Source organism: Drosophila erecta, unplaced genomic scaffold, assembly GCF_003286155.1.
Source record: "Drosophila erecta strain 14021-0224.00,06,07 unplaced genomic scaffold, DereRS2 tig00000092-arrow-pilon, whole genome shotgun sequence".
NCBI classification, from domain to species: Eukaryota; Metazoa; Arthropoda; class Insecta; order Diptera; family Drosophilidae; genus Drosophila; species Drosophila erecta.
The window spans coordinates 9,707,875-9,725,834 of record NW_020825207.1 but is presented as its reverse complement, the minus strand read 5'-3'; the positions used below and the strand labels follow the sequence as shown (position 1 = coordinate 9,725,834).

At 41.6% G+C, this 17,960-nt stretch overlaps 7 protein-coding genes across 7 annotated transcripts; 1 reads left to right on the top strand and 6 right to left on the bottom strand.

Moving 5' to 3' along the window:
• Positions 1 to 317: 317 nt before the first annotated feature.
• On the bottom strand, positions 318 to 6,046 carry LOC6548337 (lysozyme). Its single transcript, XM_001975257.3, has 3 exons — positions 5,925 to 6,046; positions 960 to 1,136; positions 318 to 902 (listed from the first exon to the last, which is right to left on the bottom strand). The coding sequence occupies exons 1-3, from the start codon at positions 5,980 to 5,982 to the stop codon at positions 646 to 648; spliced, it is 492 nt and encodes a 163-aa protein (XP_001975293.1). The 5' UTR covers positions 5,983 to 6,046; the 3' UTR covers positions 318 to 645.
• Positions 3,988 to 4,251, bottom strand: LOC113564274. Its single transcript, XM_026980378.1, has one exon. The coding sequence runs from the start codon at positions 4,176 to 4,178 to the stop codon at positions 4,029 to 4,031; it is 150 nt and encodes a 49-aa protein (XP_026836179.1). The 5' UTR covers positions 4,179 to 4,251; the 3' UTR covers positions 3,988 to 4,028.
• A 21-nt stretch (positions 6,047 to 6,067) lies between the features above and the next one.
• Positions 6,068 to 6,806, bottom strand: LOC6548338 (lysozyme 2). Its single transcript, XM_001975258.3, has 2 exons — positions 6,499 to 6,806; positions 6,068 to 6,433 (listed from the first exon to the last, which is right to left on the bottom strand). The coding sequence occupies exons 1-2, from the start codon at positions 6,740 to 6,742 to the stop codon at positions 6,198 to 6,200; spliced, it is 480 nt and encodes a 159-aa protein (XP_001975294.1). The 5' UTR covers positions 6,743 to 6,806; the 3' UTR covers positions 6,068 to 6,197.
• A 158-nt stretch (positions 6,807 to 6,964) lies between these two features.
• Positions 6,965 to 7,602, bottom strand: LOC6548339 (lysozyme 2). Its single transcript, XM_001975259.3, has 2 exons — positions 7,457 to 7,602; positions 6,965 to 7,402 (listed from the first exon to the last, which is right to left on the bottom strand). The coding sequence occupies exons 1-2, from the start codon at positions 7,524 to 7,526 to the stop codon at positions 6,987 to 6,989; spliced, it is 486 nt and encodes a 161-aa protein (XP_001975295.1). The 5' UTR covers positions 7,527 to 7,602; the 3' UTR covers positions 6,965 to 6,986.
• Positions 7,603 to 8,157: 555 nt separating this feature from the next.
• LOC6548340 (lysozyme) lies at positions 8,158 to 10,740 on the bottom strand. The gene is made up of 3 exons (XM_001975260.3): positions 10,531 to 10,740; positions 8,575 to 8,745; positions 8,158 to 8,502 (listed from the first exon to the last, which is right to left on the bottom strand). The coding sequence occupies exons 1-3, from the start codon at positions 10,610 to 10,612 to the stop codon at positions 8,270 to 8,272; spliced, it is 486 nt and encodes a 161-aa protein (XP_001975296.1). The 5' UTR covers positions 10,613 to 10,740; the 3' UTR covers positions 8,158 to 8,269.
• Positions 10,741 to 10,921: 181 nt separating this feature from the next.
• LOC6548341 (probable elongation factor 1-beta) lies at positions 10,922 to 11,853 on the bottom strand. The gene is made up of 2 exons (XM_001975261.3): positions 11,651 to 11,853; positions 10,922 to 11,563 (listed from the first exon to the last, which is right to left on the bottom strand). The coding sequence occupies exons 1-2, from the start codon at positions 11,728 to 11,730 to the stop codon at positions 10,975 to 10,977; spliced, it is 669 nt and encodes a 222-aa protein (XP_001975297.1). The 5' UTR covers positions 11,731 to 11,853; the 3' UTR covers positions 10,922 to 10,974.
• A 78-nt stretch (positions 11,854 to 11,931) lies between these two features.
• Positions 11,932 to 17,376, top strand: LOC6548484 (far upstream element-binding protein 3). Its single transcript, XM_026980952.1, has 7 exons — positions 11,932 to 12,744; positions 12,821 to 13,909; positions 13,968 to 14,120; positions 14,183 to 14,673; positions 14,736 to 14,976; positions 15,039 to 15,509; positions 15,930 to 17,376. The coding sequence occupies exons 1-6, from the start codon at positions 12,670 to 12,672 to the stop codon at positions 15,393 to 15,395; spliced, it is 2,406 nt and encodes an 801-aa protein (XP_026836753.1). The 5' UTR covers positions 11,932 to 12,669; the 3' UTR covers positions 15,396 to 15,509; positions 15,930 to 17,376.
• Positions 17,377 to 17,960: the final 584 nt, after the last annotated feature.

Sequence of the window (17,960 nt, the reverse complement as noted above, 5' to 3'; positions counted from 1 at the left end):
TTAAGCAGAAACTTCCACATAGTTTTCATTATGTTCACTGCCCACTTTCATAACTCTTCACCGTCTAGAGATATGATAAGAATAGGATGATATGGCTGCCTTTCGTTTGACATTGCCTCCAGTATCAGCTCATATGAATCATTACCAACTAAAAGGTTGTTGAAACAATTTCAATTTGAACAGATTTTGATGAAAATATCCATAATAGTTCTTTTTACTTTCAAGTTCCCGAATACTATACTACTAAACCGAATACCCCTTAATAGAGAGAACCTCATCTCGAGATATAGAACCATGACCACTGAAAGGCAAACCAATGTTAGAGCCAAGCTTTAGCAAACGTAAGCCAGAATCTGAATATATTAATAACTATGTACTACCAGTATGTTAACATGTTGACTAACAAATTACAAAAAGCGAGAGCATATTAAAGTAGTTTTCATATACCCCTCTATATATATTATATATATCTGTATCTGTAACTAAATCTATAGAATCCATACCTATATTGGAAACTGTTCAGACGCAAACATAAGCAATGTTTCGATGTATGTACGTGTATATGTGTTACCAAGGATTGTTTTAAAAACAGACAAAGATAAATCCCCGAAAAGTGGGGAACGAAGAAACCCAATAAAGAATCAATTATGTTGAAACCCTTTCCTGCTCTTTGATGATATTTTCCTCGACCAATCGGTCCTTGGATTTCAGACATCGATTGAAGACCTTGGCGTAGATGTAGGGCAACTCTTCCTGGCACTTCAAATTGCCCAGTTTGTGGAGTGCTCCAAAATCCAGGCAATCGATGTGGTCATCTCGGTTGCAATCCTGACCATGCTTGAACATATAATTCTGAACCGTGTTGGCTGCACAGTGGGGCTGATTCACGCAGTTCGTAAAGGCTAAACAATGGACATTGGCTTTCGAATGGATATATACATCGGATATCGTCAACCTACCGTCTTCGGAAAGAGCTGTATCTGTGGGCAAAGTTAGTTTGCCCGCCTCCACCCAGTAGCCCCAAGTGATCCGGAATATACCGCAGGCCCCATTTACGCAAATTGCGGATGCATTGCAGCCACTCATTGTTTCGCACAGACAGTCTAGGCAATCTTCGGTGACGGGTTTATTTTGCACTAAATACACAGAAAGAAATAAGAAACAATTCTTACTTATTTCAAAAAATAACGCGAAAGATAAATTAATTCGGGATACTAGATTCGTTAAATACTATGTAACAGGCAGAAGGAAGCATATATAGTATATATATTCTTGATCAGGATCAATAGCCGAGTCGATCTGGCCATGTCCGTCTGTCCGTCCGTATGAACGTCGAGATCTCAGGAACTATACAAGCTAGAAAGTTGAGATTAAGCATGCAGATTCCAGAGACGTGAAGTTTCAGTTTCAGATCCACTTCGAGGGGCATCGAGAGAGCAGGTCCACAACCTGCTGGCAAATGGGCGAGTATATTTGCACCCAATTGGAAGCCGCTTACATAATTAAGTAAATAGTCAGCGAATCGGTCGAATAACCGCAACGCATTCCAGTTATCATGACTGTACAATTATACTCTAAGTTCATACTCGAATGTTATCTCCCATACAAACTGATTTGAAAAACTTTTTCGAGAAATAGTTTTCTTAGTTTCCATCCTTTTGTTAAAAAAATCAAGTTTATGGAATGTTCAGAAATTATTTATTTGGTGTAATTAACCTTAAATACCTATTTTCTTATAGCACCATTTGCCTTTGAAAATATAATTAGGAGGACATTGTCTGGCATTTGTAGGCGAGGGTGCCATACCCAGGAACAGCACCGCAACTATTACCATCAACAAGGATTGTGGGTTGATCAGCATTGTAAAGTTTGATTTGATAGTGTTGAAAGGAAGCTAAGCACTAAATCGCCGAGTCTCAATTTTTACAATTTATAGCAGTTTCTAAATTTGAAACAGTGAGCTTGGCGCAATTATTAAACACAAATATATTCCTCCCGTCGCACAAGCTATTAAATATTACTTAAGTCTTTTTTTAGCTGTTTTTTATCTACATAACATATCTTAATTAATGTCTTTGTCGTGTCTAGTTATATTTAGAAAAAAATTTGTTCTTATTGTCAAAATCCTTCTATGCATAAGTAATATCATAATAATCAATATCAATATAATTTAATTCCATTGCTAATATAGACGGCAGTCTGCTAGATTTTAATTACGAAATGTGAAAGCCTATGTACAAAGAATCGTCTGGAACCAGACAGTAGGGAATATATTTAACAGCTTACGATTATCAAGATTATTAAGATTTTAGTATAAATCCCATATATATATTCCAGATAAGTAAGTAACTCGACTATAGCATTCTCCCTTGTTTTATATTATTGAATATATTAGCTTGGCAATTATCTCCCTTCCGCCTTTTTGTCTTTTGAATTTCGCGGCTATGTACAATCTGGCAAAACTCGTATCTGGCAATACTATACATAATTTGAAAGGTCTTGAAAAAACCTACAAAACGATGCATGATTAGTTTGGATATTGCGTTCAACAGTTATAGACGTGTAAACATGGAGTTCACTAACGCCGAAATTCGCGCTATTTTAAAGTTTTCCGAAGTTAGCCGACAAATACCGATCAAATCATGGAATACATCGAGTTAGACCGGCATGTGGCATCTCGTGACATCGTCCAGGAGATGGGAGTTATTCACCAAGCCATTTTAAACCATCTGCAGAAGGCTGGATACAAAAAAAAGCTTGATGTTTGGGTGCCGCATGATTTGACGCAAAAAAACCTTCTGGACCGAATCAACGCCTGCGATATGCTGCTGAAACGGAACGAACTCGACCCATTCTTGAAGCGGATGGTGACTGGCGACGAAAAATGGATCACATACGACAATATCAAGCGAAAACGGTCGTGGTCGAAGGCCGGTGAATGGTCCCAAACAGTGGCCAAGCCGGGATTGATGGCCAGGAAGGTTTTGCTGTGTGTTTAGTAGGATTGGAAGGGAATCATCCACTATGAGCTGCTCCCATATGGCCAGACGCTTAATTCTACCATCTACTGCGAACAACTGGACCGCTTGACAACGGCAGAACACGCACTTCGTTGATGACTCGTCAGAAGCTACGGTAGCTCGGATGGGAGGTTTTATCGCATCCACCATATAGCCCGGACAGAGCGCCAAGTGATTACCACCTGTTCCTGTGCATGGCGAATGCCCTTGGTGGTGTAAAGTTGAACTCAAAAGAGGCTTGTGAATGGAAACAGATTATCGAACAAAACGGCGCATATTTGAACTAAATCCGATCACAGTAACACTTTTTATAAAGCATTGAATAAAGAGCAAGAAAGCGGAAGGGAGATATTTGACAACATATTATGATAAGAATAGGATGATATGGCTGCCTTTCGTTTGACATTGCCTCCAGTATCAGCTCATATGAATCATTACCAACTAAAAGGTTGTTGAAACAATTTCAATTTGAACAGATTTTGATGAAAATGTCCAAAATAGTTCTTTTTACTTTCAAGTTCCCGAATACTAAATACTAAATACTAAACCGAATACCCCTTAATAGAGAGAACCTCATCTCGAGATATAGAACCATGACCACTGAAAGGCAAACCAATGTTAGAGCCTAGCTTTAGCAAACGTAAGCCAGAATCTGAATATATTAATAACTATGTACTACCAGTATGTTAACATGTTGACTAACAAATTACAAAAAGAGAGAGCATATTAAAGTAGTTTTCATATACCCCTCTATATATATTATACAGTATATATCTGTATAAATATATATAAATCTATAGAATCCATACCTATATTGGAAACTGTTCAAACACAAACATAAGCAATGTTTCGATGTATGTACGTGTATATGTGTTACCAAGGATTGTTTTAAAAACAGACAAAGATAAATCCCCGAAAAGTGGGGAACGAAGAAACCCAATAAAGAATCATGCTTTTGTTAAAAAAATCAAGTTTTTGGAATGTTCAGAAATTATTTATTTGGTGTAATTACCCTGGGTAATGATCATAGTATTGGCAATAGTTGTCTTTCCATTCATAATGATAAGGACATTTTCTGACAATTTCATACGAGGATGCCATACCCAGGAACATCACCGCAAATATTACCGTCAACAAGGATTGTGGGTTGATCAGCATTGTAAAGTTTGATTTGATAGTGTTGAAAGGAAGCTGAAGTACTAAGCACTAAATCGCCGAGTCTCATTTTTTACAATTTATAGCAGTTTCTAAATTTGAAACAGTGAGCTTGGCGCAATTATTAAACACAAATATATTCCTCCCGTCGCACAAGCTATTAAATATTACTTAAGTCTTTTTTAGCTGTTTTTTATCTTAATAACATATCTTAATTAATGTCTTTGTCGTGTCTAGTTATATTTAGAAAAAAATTTGTTCTTATTGTCAAAATCCTTCTATGCATAAGTTATATCAATTTAATTCCATTGCTAATATAGACGGCAGTCTGCTAGATTTTAATTACGAAAAGTGAAAGCCTATGTACAAAGAATCGTCTGGAACCAGACAGTAGGGAATATATTTAACAGCTTACGATTATCAAGATTATTAAGATTTTAGTATAAATCCCATATATATATTCCAGATAAGTAAGTAACTCGACTATAGCATTCTCCCTTGTTTTATATTATTGAATATATTAGCTTGGCAATTATCTCCCTTCCGCCTTTTTGTCTTTTGAATTTCGCGGCTATGTACAATCTGGCAAAACTCGTATCTGGCAATACTATACATAATTTGAAAGGTCTTGAAAAAACCTACAAAACGATGCATGATTAGTTTGGATATTGCGTTCAACAGTTATAGACGTGTAAACATGGAGTTCACTAACGCCGAAATTCGCGCTATTTTAAAGTTTTCCGAAGTTAGCCGACAAATACCGATCAAATCATGGAATACATCGAGTTAGACCGGCATGTGGCATCTCGTGACATCGTCCAGGAGATGGGAGTTATTCACCAAGCCATTTTAAACCATCTGCAGAAGGCTGGATACAAAAAAAAGCTTGATGTTTGGGTGCCGCATGATTTGACGCAAAAAAACCTTCTGGACCGAATCAACGCCTGCGATATGCTGCTGAAACGGAACGAACTCGACCCATTCTTGAAGCGGATGGTGACTGGCGACGAAAAATGGATCACATACGACAATATCAAGCGAAAACGGTCGTGGTCGAAGGCCGGTGAATGGTCCCAAACAGTGGCCAAGCCGGGATTGATGGCCAGGAAGGTTTTGCTGTGTGTTTAGTAGGATTGGAAGGGAATCATCCACTATGAGCTGCTCCCATATGGCCAGACGCTTAATTCTACCATCTACTGCGAACAACTGGACCGCTTGACAACGGCAGAACACGCACTTCGTTGATGACTCGTCAGAAGCTACGGTAGCTCGGATGGGAGGTTTTATCGCATCCACCATATAGCCCGGACAGAGCGCCAAGTGATTACCACCTGTTCCTGTGCATGGCGAATGCCCTTGGTGGTGTAAAGTTGAACTCAAAAGAGGCTTGTGAATGGAAACAGATAGTATAGACGGCAGTCTGCTAGATTTTAATTACGAAAAGTGAAAGCCCTTGTACAAAGAATCGTCTAGAACCAGACAGATTTTAGTATAAATCCCATATATATATTCCAGATAAGTAACGGGTATCTGATAGTTGGGGAACTCGACTATAGCATTCTCCCTTGTTTTATATTATTGAATATATTATATATTCAGTGTACGAGAAAAGTGGAAATGGGCGGATGTAACAGCCGCCTTTATAGTATAAAGCGTTTACTATAAGCTGGCTTTGCTTACAGCGAACCGAGGTTGATTACCATAATAATAGAGCTACATATTGCTTATAAATAGGTGGGGAACACTTACCCTCATAGCTGGAACCCCTGTGCACCAGTAGCCACAAACAAACGAGCAATCGAAGCATAACTGAGCTTTGAATCCGATGGAGAATCGAGAATCGAGAATCGAGAACCAGACCTGCAAGTGCCGTGTTGATCAAACAACTGATCTCAGTTGACTCCAAGCCACTAGTTTATTAATCGAACATAACGCCTATATTAACTATGAATAATTCGCACAAAAATCACACGGACTCTTTCTCACCAGTTAGTAGCTAAATACTAGGAAACCTTTCTATGCCTAGCTGGATTTCTGACGCTTGTCATCTCGCATGGCGTTCCTCAAACATCGTCTGAAAATGCTCTCGTAGGTATAGGGCATATCCGCCTTGCAGTTGAAGGGACCCATATAGTGAATTGCTCCATAATCGTAGCAGTCCTCCTTCGCGTCATCGTTGCAATCCTGTCCGTACTTCACCATATAACTCTGCAAAGTGTCGGCCGCACAATACGGATCGTTGGCACAGTTGGTAAAAGCTGTAGATATTGAATATTCAATGACAAATAAATGCACTTTATCAAAAGATACACCCGGTTCTTACAACTATCCGTCAAAGGCGAGTCGCCTGGTATGGTCAATCTGCCTGAATCCACCCACTGATCCCAGGTGATCCTGAAAATGCCACATGCCCCATTCACGCACACAGCCGTTGCGTTGCAGCCACTCAGAGCCTCACACATACAGATCAGACATTGTTCTGTGATGGGTTTTTGGATCTCAGCTTGCACCCAAAGGCCACCAACTGTGAGGCCCAGTACAAAATATACTATATGTGTACTATGCATAGCTGGAGGTCTGTATTCACCTGCGATTCGATTCGTTTCGCGATTATTCAGTCACTGAAACGATTTCCGCAGTGACTGCTGGTTTTTATTATCGACAATGAGCGCCATCGAAATTACTCACTTCAGTAATGGGAAATGAAACGATCTAGTTTCCAATCAGGGTTGATTCGCGAAGAAATAAAAATGACAAGTTTAATGAGATATGTTTAAAAATGTATTAAATTTATGTTTTCTTGTTTTTTATTTACTGAAATCCCTTATCCTCGTACTTCTCGATGCACTCCTCAAACACACTTTGGAATTTGTAGGGCATGTCCGCTTGACAGCCATAAGCGCCCAATTTATGGATTCGGGCATAATCATGGCAATCCATCTGGCCATCATCATTGCAGTCCTGATTGAACTTCTTCATGTAGTTTTGCACCAAGTCGGCGGCACAATGCGGATCATTGGCGCAGTTGATAAAGGCGTTATCCGAATCGGGGTTCTCTCCATTCACTGTCAGTTTTCCAGCATCCACCCAATATCCCCAGGTGATGCGGAATATGCCGCAGGTTCCCTTTTCCGGACTAGTGCAAATCGCCGTGGCATTACAGCCACTGATGGCCTCACAAATGCAGGTGAGACACAGCTCCGTTACGGGTTTATCCAGCACATGACCTATTTATGCAAATTTTTAAATATATAGCAAACATATTTTTACCAAGAACTTACCTTGGCCTTGTACCAATGAAGGCGACAGCACCAGCTGCAGATATACAAAATAGCGCAGAAAAAATCGCATTTTCCGGCAGGTTAATATAATAACATCTAATACCTCTGCCCCTGAAACTGCGATTGGTACTGGCGAATCCGATGGGCTGAGTACGCACCCGGAAAAACGCCAATACAGCCGGTAATACCGGTTTATAGGGCGCATCCCCACAAAGTGTTAGGAATAGCTTCTCCGTATACCTCACTCCCTGCATTCTGGTTATAAGTATGAGAATCAAAGCCGATTATTCAATATTTTTATCTATGCATTGAATTTAGTTTTTAAGTTAGTAAGTTGAAAACAAAGAGATGAATAAAGCACTTAGAAAATATTTATATTTGCATGTTCTTCGATACACAATATCGTTTTTAGTGTTGTTAACTTACAATTAAAGTGTTAAATATTTTAAAACTTCTAACAAAAAGTATGCTACATTGTGAATTTATAATATTTTAAAGCGTGTGTTGAAGGCTAGTATAATTTTGTTATCTCTCAAGCTAAGATGTAGAAAATATTTAATATGTAGGAAAGTAAGCTCGAAATGTTAAATATTTTTACACGAATTATCGTACCAAAAGATTAAAAGTTCATATTTGTTGTCCACTTTAAATGATTTACTAAATATATGAAGAAAGTGTGGGGCTCTCAAAAACCCAAACAAATTTCCTTGTCTTGTCATTTATTCTGTATCGAATTCAAATGCATTGCCATAAATAGTTAGTTATTACATTATTTAAATTTAATTAGAACATAAATGTAGCAATTTAATGGGATTATTTGCTAGAGCGCACATCGATCTGCTGGAACGAATTGAGGCAGTTGGTCAGCTGCGTCTGGTACTGGTAGCTCAGCTCGCCCTTGCACCCATAGCCGCCCAGCTTGTGGATGGCGGCAAAGTCGTAGCAATCGATGGCGTTATCCCCATTGCAGTCCTGGCCAAACTTGGTCATGTAATTCTGGATCGTGTTGGCCGCGCAGTAGGGATCGTTCACGCAGTTGGCATAGGCTGTAGCGAGATTAATGTGCCTCAGATGTAAGATAATGTTTATTGAAAAGGAAATGGATGGGGTGTACTCACCGTCCTCCGACTGGGGACTCTCGTTGCCCAAGGTCAGCTTCCCGCCGTCGGCCCAATAGGCCCAGGTGATGCGAAACAGGCCGCAGACACCGCCGCCACAGTAACGAGTCTGATTGCATCCACTGATGGCCTCGCAGATGCACCCCAGGCACACATCAGTCACCGGCTTATCTGTTTCGGGTTTAAAGATCATTCAAATCAAATCAAATCAGTTCATTATATTTTTCAGATTAGCCTCAGCAGAACGTAAGCAATGCGAGAGCAAAACTCGAATTGTGTCACACATTTTTTCCCAGATCATGTCATCGCTTTATTCAGAGCGTTTGGTAATGTTTTGAATTTTTGAGAGTTATGTAGAGTTAAGTTGAAGACTTTGGAATTTAAGCAGCTCACATAGAAAAGGTTGTAGGAAACTAATTACAAAAAAATTCCAGTTAACAAATTGGTTCAGGTGTCTTATCTTGAACTTGTATATTGTAAAGGCGTAACAACGATATTCGTTTAAAATTCTGACGTTCAGTAAATCAAATTCCAACCGAAGAGATTTCCTTACAACCCTATTATCAATATTTTCAAACTAAAAAAAAATTTTTAGTTAACCAACGCGATAAAGATTTTAATGAAACAACATTTTTAGTTGTTATTACAGGCACTAAAACTAATCCTAAAATCTAATCTGTGTTTTCCCGCTGCGCGCAGTTTCATTAAATTTTGAAAATTCAACAAAATTATAAAATATATCCAAGAAACGAAAAGCAATTCCGTTGGCTGCACGCCCATGAACCTGAAACGCGTCGGCCTCACGTTCCATCTCATTTTATACCGAACTAGTTTTGCAAGTTTCAATGGAAACATTGAAGCATCTCCGTAGAATAAAATCCGGCAGGCCGTAGGCGAGGATGAGTCAATTAATCGGCGTTATCAAGACCTTGTGCTTGTAATTATATTTTGTATTTTTAACGAATATCGGCATTTTGCAAATGGGAAACGATTGAAAGAAGCGTGAAGCACACCATGTCATCTAGCCTTACGGCTCACCCACACTCGAGCATAACTCGGAGGCTTCTGAGTTCAGTGACCTATGCAAAGTAATCTTTAAAGGTGTATGAATTGGGTCAAGACTAAAAACGTTTTATCTATTCCCTCCTTTCTCCTATACAAATTAAATTTGTTCACTATCATAATCTAATTTATATAAACTTTTACGGGTTTTTCCTGACCCAGAGATAAAACACACGCAGTCGTCATCAACGCAAATTGTCACGAAAGTGGGATTTTTGAGCTCTAAACAATGGAGCACCGAAGTGCACTGCAAAATGCCATTCCGGATTCGGGGAAATCTCCAGTAAAACTACATCCTTTTCACGAATAATGCAAGATAACAACTTGATTTGTGCTAATTACCCGTGTACACAATTAGTTTATTAAACAGAAATCAAAGAGCTCACTTCAAATTACTGCCAACGATTAATAGATACTTTTCGAACTTAATACCAATTAATTTCCGCAAATGTAATGAATGTATACGAATCGGAAGTAATTTCAATGGCAATGATGAGTTATTGAAAACTAACGCAGTCAACGGCCCGCGTCTTAGATGATAGATGGTCGAATTTGGAATCTGAAACCGATCAGAAATCCCCGAGTTTTAATGAACGTTTGTAGCTTTCAGATACTTGTCGTATGCAAATGGCGACAAACACGATGGATGGATAAATATATCTGGGAAATACGCTCAAGAACGAAACATGTCTTGGCGCAGAACAAAAGACACAAATATCTATACAATTGCTAATTAATGTTAATGAATGCAGACGATCAGGTATTTGTATTTTTCGTGTTAAAAGCACATCTCAGCAAATGCGTAACAAAAACGTCTCGCAAACAAAAACAAGAACCGACATTGCGGTTCGTCTATATATTGTAAATATATGGTTTTCAATTTATTTAACTCACCCTGAGCTTGAATGAGGGCCGCGAATCCCAGGCACAAAAGAGCGCCAATAGCCAAAGTGCAGCTCAATTTGTTGGCAGCCATTATAAGCAATACTTTTATACGAAAAAGATTTGTTTGCAAATGCAATTTTCAAAGTCGCTCAACAGTATCTCCACTTTCTCTATAGAAGCGAACTCTATCGAGCTGTCCGTTCAACTGAGCTGAAGTGCTATGAGTTTCGCTCTTTTGTTGACAAAAGCTCACCGAAAGCCCAAAACGGATGACTTAAGCTGAGAACTTGAGATTAAGAGATTAAAAGATTCCTTGAATTTAAAAGTATACTTTCAGGCGTAAACTTTAAGTATCTGAACATACAAAAACATATTTCTCTCAAAACTGAAAACAATTATATTTTCTTAGTTCGCTTTGCTCAAGTTTATTGAAAATATAAGAATCTCAGATGTTTAGATTTTGTTGAAGGCAGCAATGTCGACGGACTGAACAAAGTCCTCGAACTCCTCGATCTTCTCCTGCAGCAGATCGATGGACACCTTGTCATCCTCGATGACGCACATGATCTGAAGCTTGTTGATGCCATAGCCGACTGGGACCAGTTTGGAGGCGCCCCACAGCAGACCGTCCATCTCGATGGTGCGGACATTGTTCTCCATCTCCTTCATGTCGGTCTCGTCATCCCAGGGCTTGACATCGAGGAGCACCGATGACTTGGCGATGAGGGCGGGCTTCTTGGACTTCTTGGCGGCGTAAGCGGCCACGCGCTCCTGCTTGATGCGCTCGGCCTCCTCGTCCTCCTCATCGTCGGATCCGAATAGATCCACATCGTCGTCATCGTCGGCGGCGGGCTTGGCGGGAGCAGCCACGGTGGGCTTTCCACCGGCCAACTGGGGCAGAGGAGTGCCCGACCAGGCAGCGCGCTCAGCGGCCTCGAAGGAGGCAATGTGACGGTACCAACGGGCCACATTCACATTGTCGGCGGAGGGGGCCTTGCCCAGAGCATCGAACACGGACAGATCGGCCTTGCTGGGAGTATATCTACAGAAATCGGTAATAAATGCCATTAATTCGTCTGCCGACGTGGTGAGGTCGTTCATAACCTCACATTTTATGACGCGTGCTTACCCGCTGATGTAGCTGTTGTCGGCCAGGAAGGCGTTCAATTCCTTCAGTCCCTGCGGGGTGGTCACATCACCGAAAGCCATTTTAAATGCGTTTTTGTGGGGTAAATTCGCGTTTAACAAATCTGGAGCCGTGCTCTGCGCAACGTTGCCGACGAAAGAAGAACAGAGTGACCTTCGCGAGAAGAGGTTTTCGGGGATGGGATAAAAATACCGAGAAATACAAGAAATTCCAGATTTCTAGTAAACCCAGTACAGGGTGACCCGGGAATGTAAGTAAACACGGATTAAATATACCAGACGTAATAACCGCTTAGGAACGAATAAAACAAACATTTATATAATTAAATACCTAATAATTGAGCTACCTAACGGCTACGTAAATGTCAGGCCAAATACTTTCATTTGGTGGTCTGAAAAGGAATAAATGCTATAGCAATTGAATACCCTATAATATTTAGCTTCCTACAGTATTCCAGCTTTTCAGTAAGCAAAATAACACAAATTAGGCTTAATAGGAAAAGAGTTTGGATGTTTCACAGTAAAATAGGCCCTTCAGTGTAAAATAAATTGCAGTGCAACTTGTATAGGTGCGATATCTATAAGTAATTGAATTTTAACATGTACTCGAATAAAACAGAAATATACCAGAAGTGCAGACACAAGCCGTGAATCACTAGTGCGCAGTGTTACCGCTCACCCAATGCCGTGAAAATCCGGAGGGTGAAAATCAAGCTATAATGCTACACAATTTTTTTGCAAACGCATAATTTTCACCGACAAGCTGAAAGAAAACTAAAAAAAAACGAAGTAACACACGAGAAAAACGGAGCTAAGCAATAAGGCAGAGAAGGTCTTTGAAAACCACATAAATAAATGTCAAAGAAAGTCGAATTCATCGCTTATAATAACGTCTCGGCAAGTGTGAAAATAAACGTACCTTTCGGCTATTGAATTTTCAACGCGGTTAAAAAAAAAAAAAAAAAGTGTGTAAATCAAAGAATCGCATTTTATAGAACAACGATGAGCGAGTTCCAGCAGCAAGGCGGTATTAATCAATCACAGGCACTCGCCCAGGCAATCCAGCGTGCCAAGCAGGTGAGTTCCCACCCGGGAAAGAGGAAGAATCGGAAGTGGGTATTGATTCGGCTTCTCTTGCCCCAATCCCCTCCAGATCGCAGCCAAGATCCAGCCGAGCCAGCAGGGCGGAGCCACAGCGGGTCCATCGCCACCGTCTTGCGGTGGAGCGTCCGCTTTTAAGCGAATGAACGACGACGGCGACAGCGGTCCGGAGTGCAAACGCTCCTTAGGCAGCCCAGAGTACGGCAACAATAGCTCCAACATGAGCAGCGGCAGCGGGGGTGGTGGCGGAGGTGGTGGCCAGGGCGGTGCCAGCATTACCCAGGCAATCGCCCAGGCAGCTGCGGTAGCGGCTCGTTTGGCCGCCTCGGCGGGAACAAGCTGTGAGGAGCAGATTCGCTTGCCCGAATCGGTGGCCGGCGCTTTTATGGGCCGCGCCAGCAATGACACCATCACCCACATCCAGGCGGAGTCCGGTGCGAAAGTGCAGGTTATGCAAGATCAAGATCGCGTAATTATGCTTCGTGGGCAAAGGGATACGGTCACCAAGGGCCGCGAAATGATTCAGAACATGGCCAATCGGGCTGGCGGTGGACAGGTGGAGGTGCTGTTGACAATCAACATGCCGCCACCGGGCCCCAGCGGTTATCCGCCTTACCAGGAGATCATGATTCCGGGCGCCAAGGTGGGTTTGGTCATTGGCAAGGGCGGCGACACCATTAAGCAGCTGCAGGAGAAGACCGGAGCCAAAATGATCATCATCCAAGACGGACCAAACCAAGAGCTAATCAAGCCACTTCGCATTTCCGGCGAGGCGCAAAAGATAGAGCACGCCAAGCAGATGGTGCTCGACCTGATTGCCCAGAAGGATGCCCAGGCTCAACAGCAGGGCGGTCGGGGCGGCGGTGGAGGTGGCGGCGGTCCAGGCATGGGATTCAATAACTTCAACAACGGCAACGGCGGCGAAAGCGTCGAAGTCTTTGTGCCTAAAATTGCAGTTGGCGTGGTCATCGGCAAGGGCGGCGATATGATCCGTAAAATACAAACCGAGTGCGGCTGCAAACTGCAGTTCATCCAGGGAAAGAACGACGAAATGGGCGACCGCAGGTGCGTCATCCAGGGTACTCGCCAGCAGGTCGAGGATGCTAAACGCACCATTGATGGGCTAATCGAGAACGTGATGGTGAGTCGAAATTATTTTCTTAAAGATACAAATACATTACTTATATCTGATTTTATAGCAACGAAACGGCATGAATCGAAATGGCAATGGAGGAGGCGGTGGCCCAGGAGGAGACTCCGGAAACTCCAACTACGGCTATGGATACGGCGTTAATCACGCCCAAGGTGGACGGGAGGAAATTACATTCCTAGTTCCCGCTTCCAAATGCGGAGTAGGTTCAGAAATAAGACCCTATGGTATCAAAATGTCTAAATGCTACAATTTCCCATGCAGATTGTTATTGGTCGTGGCGGTGAGACCATCAAGCTGATCAACCAGCAATCTGGAGCCCACACCGAAATGGATCGCAATGCCAGCAATCCCCCCAATGAGAAACTCTTCAAATCGAAGGGCACCACCGACCAGGTGGAGGCAGCCCGCCAAATGATTTCCGAGAAGATCAATATCGAGCTCAATGTCATTTCTCGCAAACCCATCGGTGCAGGTCCCGGCGGTGGTGGCGGAAATTCGGGCGGTGGCCAGAACAACTCCCACCACAATCAACAGCAAGGCGGCTATGGCGGCCAGAATCAAATGCAGGGCGGAGATCCCAATTCGGGAGCTGGCTATCAACAACAGCCCTGGGGTGGACCATACGGTCAGCAGGGTTGGGACCCTTCCGGTCAACACCAGCAGCAAATGGCCATGGCTAATCAAGGAGCCGCTGCTGCGGGTGGAGCTACCGGTGGCCAAGACTACTCGGCGCAGTGGATAGAGTACTACAAGTAAGCATTTACAAAAAATACATATAACTATGTTAATATAAATCTTTATCTTTCCTATTTAGACAAATGGGATGCCATCGTGAGGCTGAAATGATTGAGCAGCAAATGAAGGCCAAGCAATCGGGCGGCTCCTCAGGTCCTGTCCAGCCACAACAGCAGCAACAACAAGCCCAACAGTCCCAACAGCAACCAGGAGGCGCCGGTCCCGGAGGAGCCGACTACAGTGCTCAGTGGGCGGAGTACTATCGCAGCGTGGGCAAGATCGATGAAGCGGAGGCCATCGAAAAGACATTAAAGAATAAGGTGGGTGGAATGCATTCCCTTCGATATAAAATAACCTATATAATGAAAATCAATTACATTAGCAACAGAATGGAGCCGGTGGTCAGAGCAATGCGCCGAATCCCAACCAGGGCGGTCCTAACCCCGGCCAGCAGCAGCCCAATCCCGCTGCGGCGGCTGCAGCTGCTGCTGCTGCAGCGGCGGCCGGCGGTTATGGCCAGAGCATGACGCCCAGTCAGTATGCACAGTATTCGCAGTATTATGCAGCTGCGGCTGCAGCTGGTGGTCAGCCTCAGGGAGCGCCTCAGCCTGGCGGAGGGCAGGGCGGTCCGCCGGCCAACTATCCTGGCAATTATCCGGGCGCTGGCTACGGCGGCTATCCCGGTGCGCCGGGGCAACAACAGCAGCAACAGAAATCGCACAAAAACGACAAACACTGAGGACGTTCGGTGGGATCGGAATCAGGGGCGGAGAGGAGGCGTATGTGGGAGTGGAAGCGAACGCCGAAGTGGAAGATGCTGCGGTCTGAGGACGATGCAGGTGCCTTGAATGGGGTGAGTTTTAATGCCGAAACATTTCCACTAGTTGTCAGAGGAGTGTGTTTATGTATATCTATTTAAATTGCCGCCCATAAATTGTGCATTACGTATTTTTGCTTTGCCCATCTGCCTTAAATGATCGCTTTATTTTATAAAATCAGTACTCTCCCTGTCTGCATTACATATATTTTTACACAATAAAATTTTGGGTCGACATTTTCCAATTAAGTCAGTACAAATTGCTATTTTGGCTGAGATCAAAGGGTTTAGCCAATGATAATCATCTGCAATAGTAGTAGCCCTTATCGGATAAGTTATATGTTGCAGATGATAATCATTGACCTCCAAATTGGAAGATGGTGTGATCCATTGCCTGCATAATGACATATAATAGCCTAACCAAATCTTGTTTACCATGCGTAAAACTCTTTGCAGTGATCTATTGTTCTACTATGTCCTATGTCTTTTAATCCCCCCACAAAACTAGCAAATCAGAAATAAAGAGCAAAAGCAAATGATTTTTAATTGCAATAACAACAGCAAAAGCAGAAACAGAAGCAGAAGCATCACCACACAGACAACACACGGCGGAATGAAGGCGGCGGACATCAGACGAGGACCCGTATTTCTGATTTTGCAGAAATGTAAATTAATATTATTAATATTGTCTATTATTTGGATATTGCCTACAATTTCCCTACTAGTTTGTAAGAGATTCCCCCGAGATCCTAAGTCTACTTTTACCTAATAATTATACATAATTCCGACCGAATGAAACATAATGCTCTTGCTGTTCATGATCACCACTTGCACATACAAAGAGACGCTAATTGAATCCGTTTTGGGTGTTTTGTTCATTTTTTATACACATCTGCATATATATATACATTTTTCACCGTCAATTCAGGCAACTAATCTGCAGTGGGTGTTTAAGTATTGAAAGGCACCCTTTGTGAAAATTCTCAATTGCAATAACTGAATTATACTATACAGATAGCAGCGTACGCATATATTTACAGCAATAAAGATCGAACGTTTTATATACATGAACTCATTTTCACGTACTTAGCTTAGCTTAGTTGTACTAAAATCGATTTGAACTAGATATGATCGACATTTACGAATTATCATATATGTCTGCTGATCTGGTAAGATTTAAAAAGATTTGATCGAACCTTTTATTAAATTTGATTCAAGTGAGGTACCAAGCCTGTTAAAATGGTTTTCTTCTTTAATTGATATAACATTTTGCATAACAATATTTTCATCTTTCAGTTCTGGAGAACCCATGAAATCATTTTTGTACCACTAAGGTGACTTCTAAATTATTTCCTGTTCTATATTTGTATTTTTTTTAATTATAAACCTGGTTTCAATACACTTGCAATATCTACCATTCAAAGAACGCGCAAGATAATCATGCTTGTATCTTAATATTTATTTCACCAAATGCAAACATAAAGTATGTTATTTTCAGAGGCCGCTCTTCAGACCAGTTAATAGCAGAAATACGAAATCAAACCCCAAAACTTTTTCACACTATAACAAAAGAACAAAAAAAAACGATGAAATACGAACCATATATTGTAAAAGTGTCAAACTTGGTAAGATTGTGTGTTGTTATTACTGTCTATTAAACATATTGCAATTCAAACAATGAAACTTACCCAATGAATGTAGGTCTACCATAATTTAGTCTTAATATCGACATATAATCTAAGTTTTACGTGTCCCCAAATATCTGATTGTTGCAACAGCAGATGAACCATATTGTAACCGTTGTTCGGCCACGCAGGATCAGTTCGGGATCAGTACCATCCAAATCCTGATCTCCGTCCTGCGGCCGGCAAAGCATTGAATAAACATTTAATATACCGTATAATATATATCCACATACATATTGCCAGCACAGAGCACTTCGGTGCTGTGTGTCCTATTGCGTTTCTATTAATTATATTTATACCCGTTACTTGTCTTGGCAGTTCTATTTATTTTTTAAGGTTGGTCTGGTTGTCTTGATTTTCCGCTGAGCCTAAGGATTATGCATACATGTTTCTAGTTCCCTCAACTTAAATGAAAACTTTAATAATTCGTATATAGTAACGGGTATCAAATAGTCGGGACTCGACTGTATCGCTCTTGATTTATATATCCAGCTGATTGTTTATGCCACATATGAAAATCGTTTATTGAGCGTATTTTCAGAGGTTCTGGGACTTGCTCGTGGAAGAAATCTTGGGGATCGGGACGGGCTTTTGACTTTTCCCAATGATGGTCGATTGATTGCCACATTAGGTATGCTTGGAACCACATTGGAGTACAATTTTAATATCAAACTGCACATATATTATACCCATAACTGATTATCCTGAATATTCTTTATAATACATACTATTCCTATATACATATATTTATATACGTATTTCTCGATAATTGCCTAGCAAAAGGAACGATATTTGATTTCCC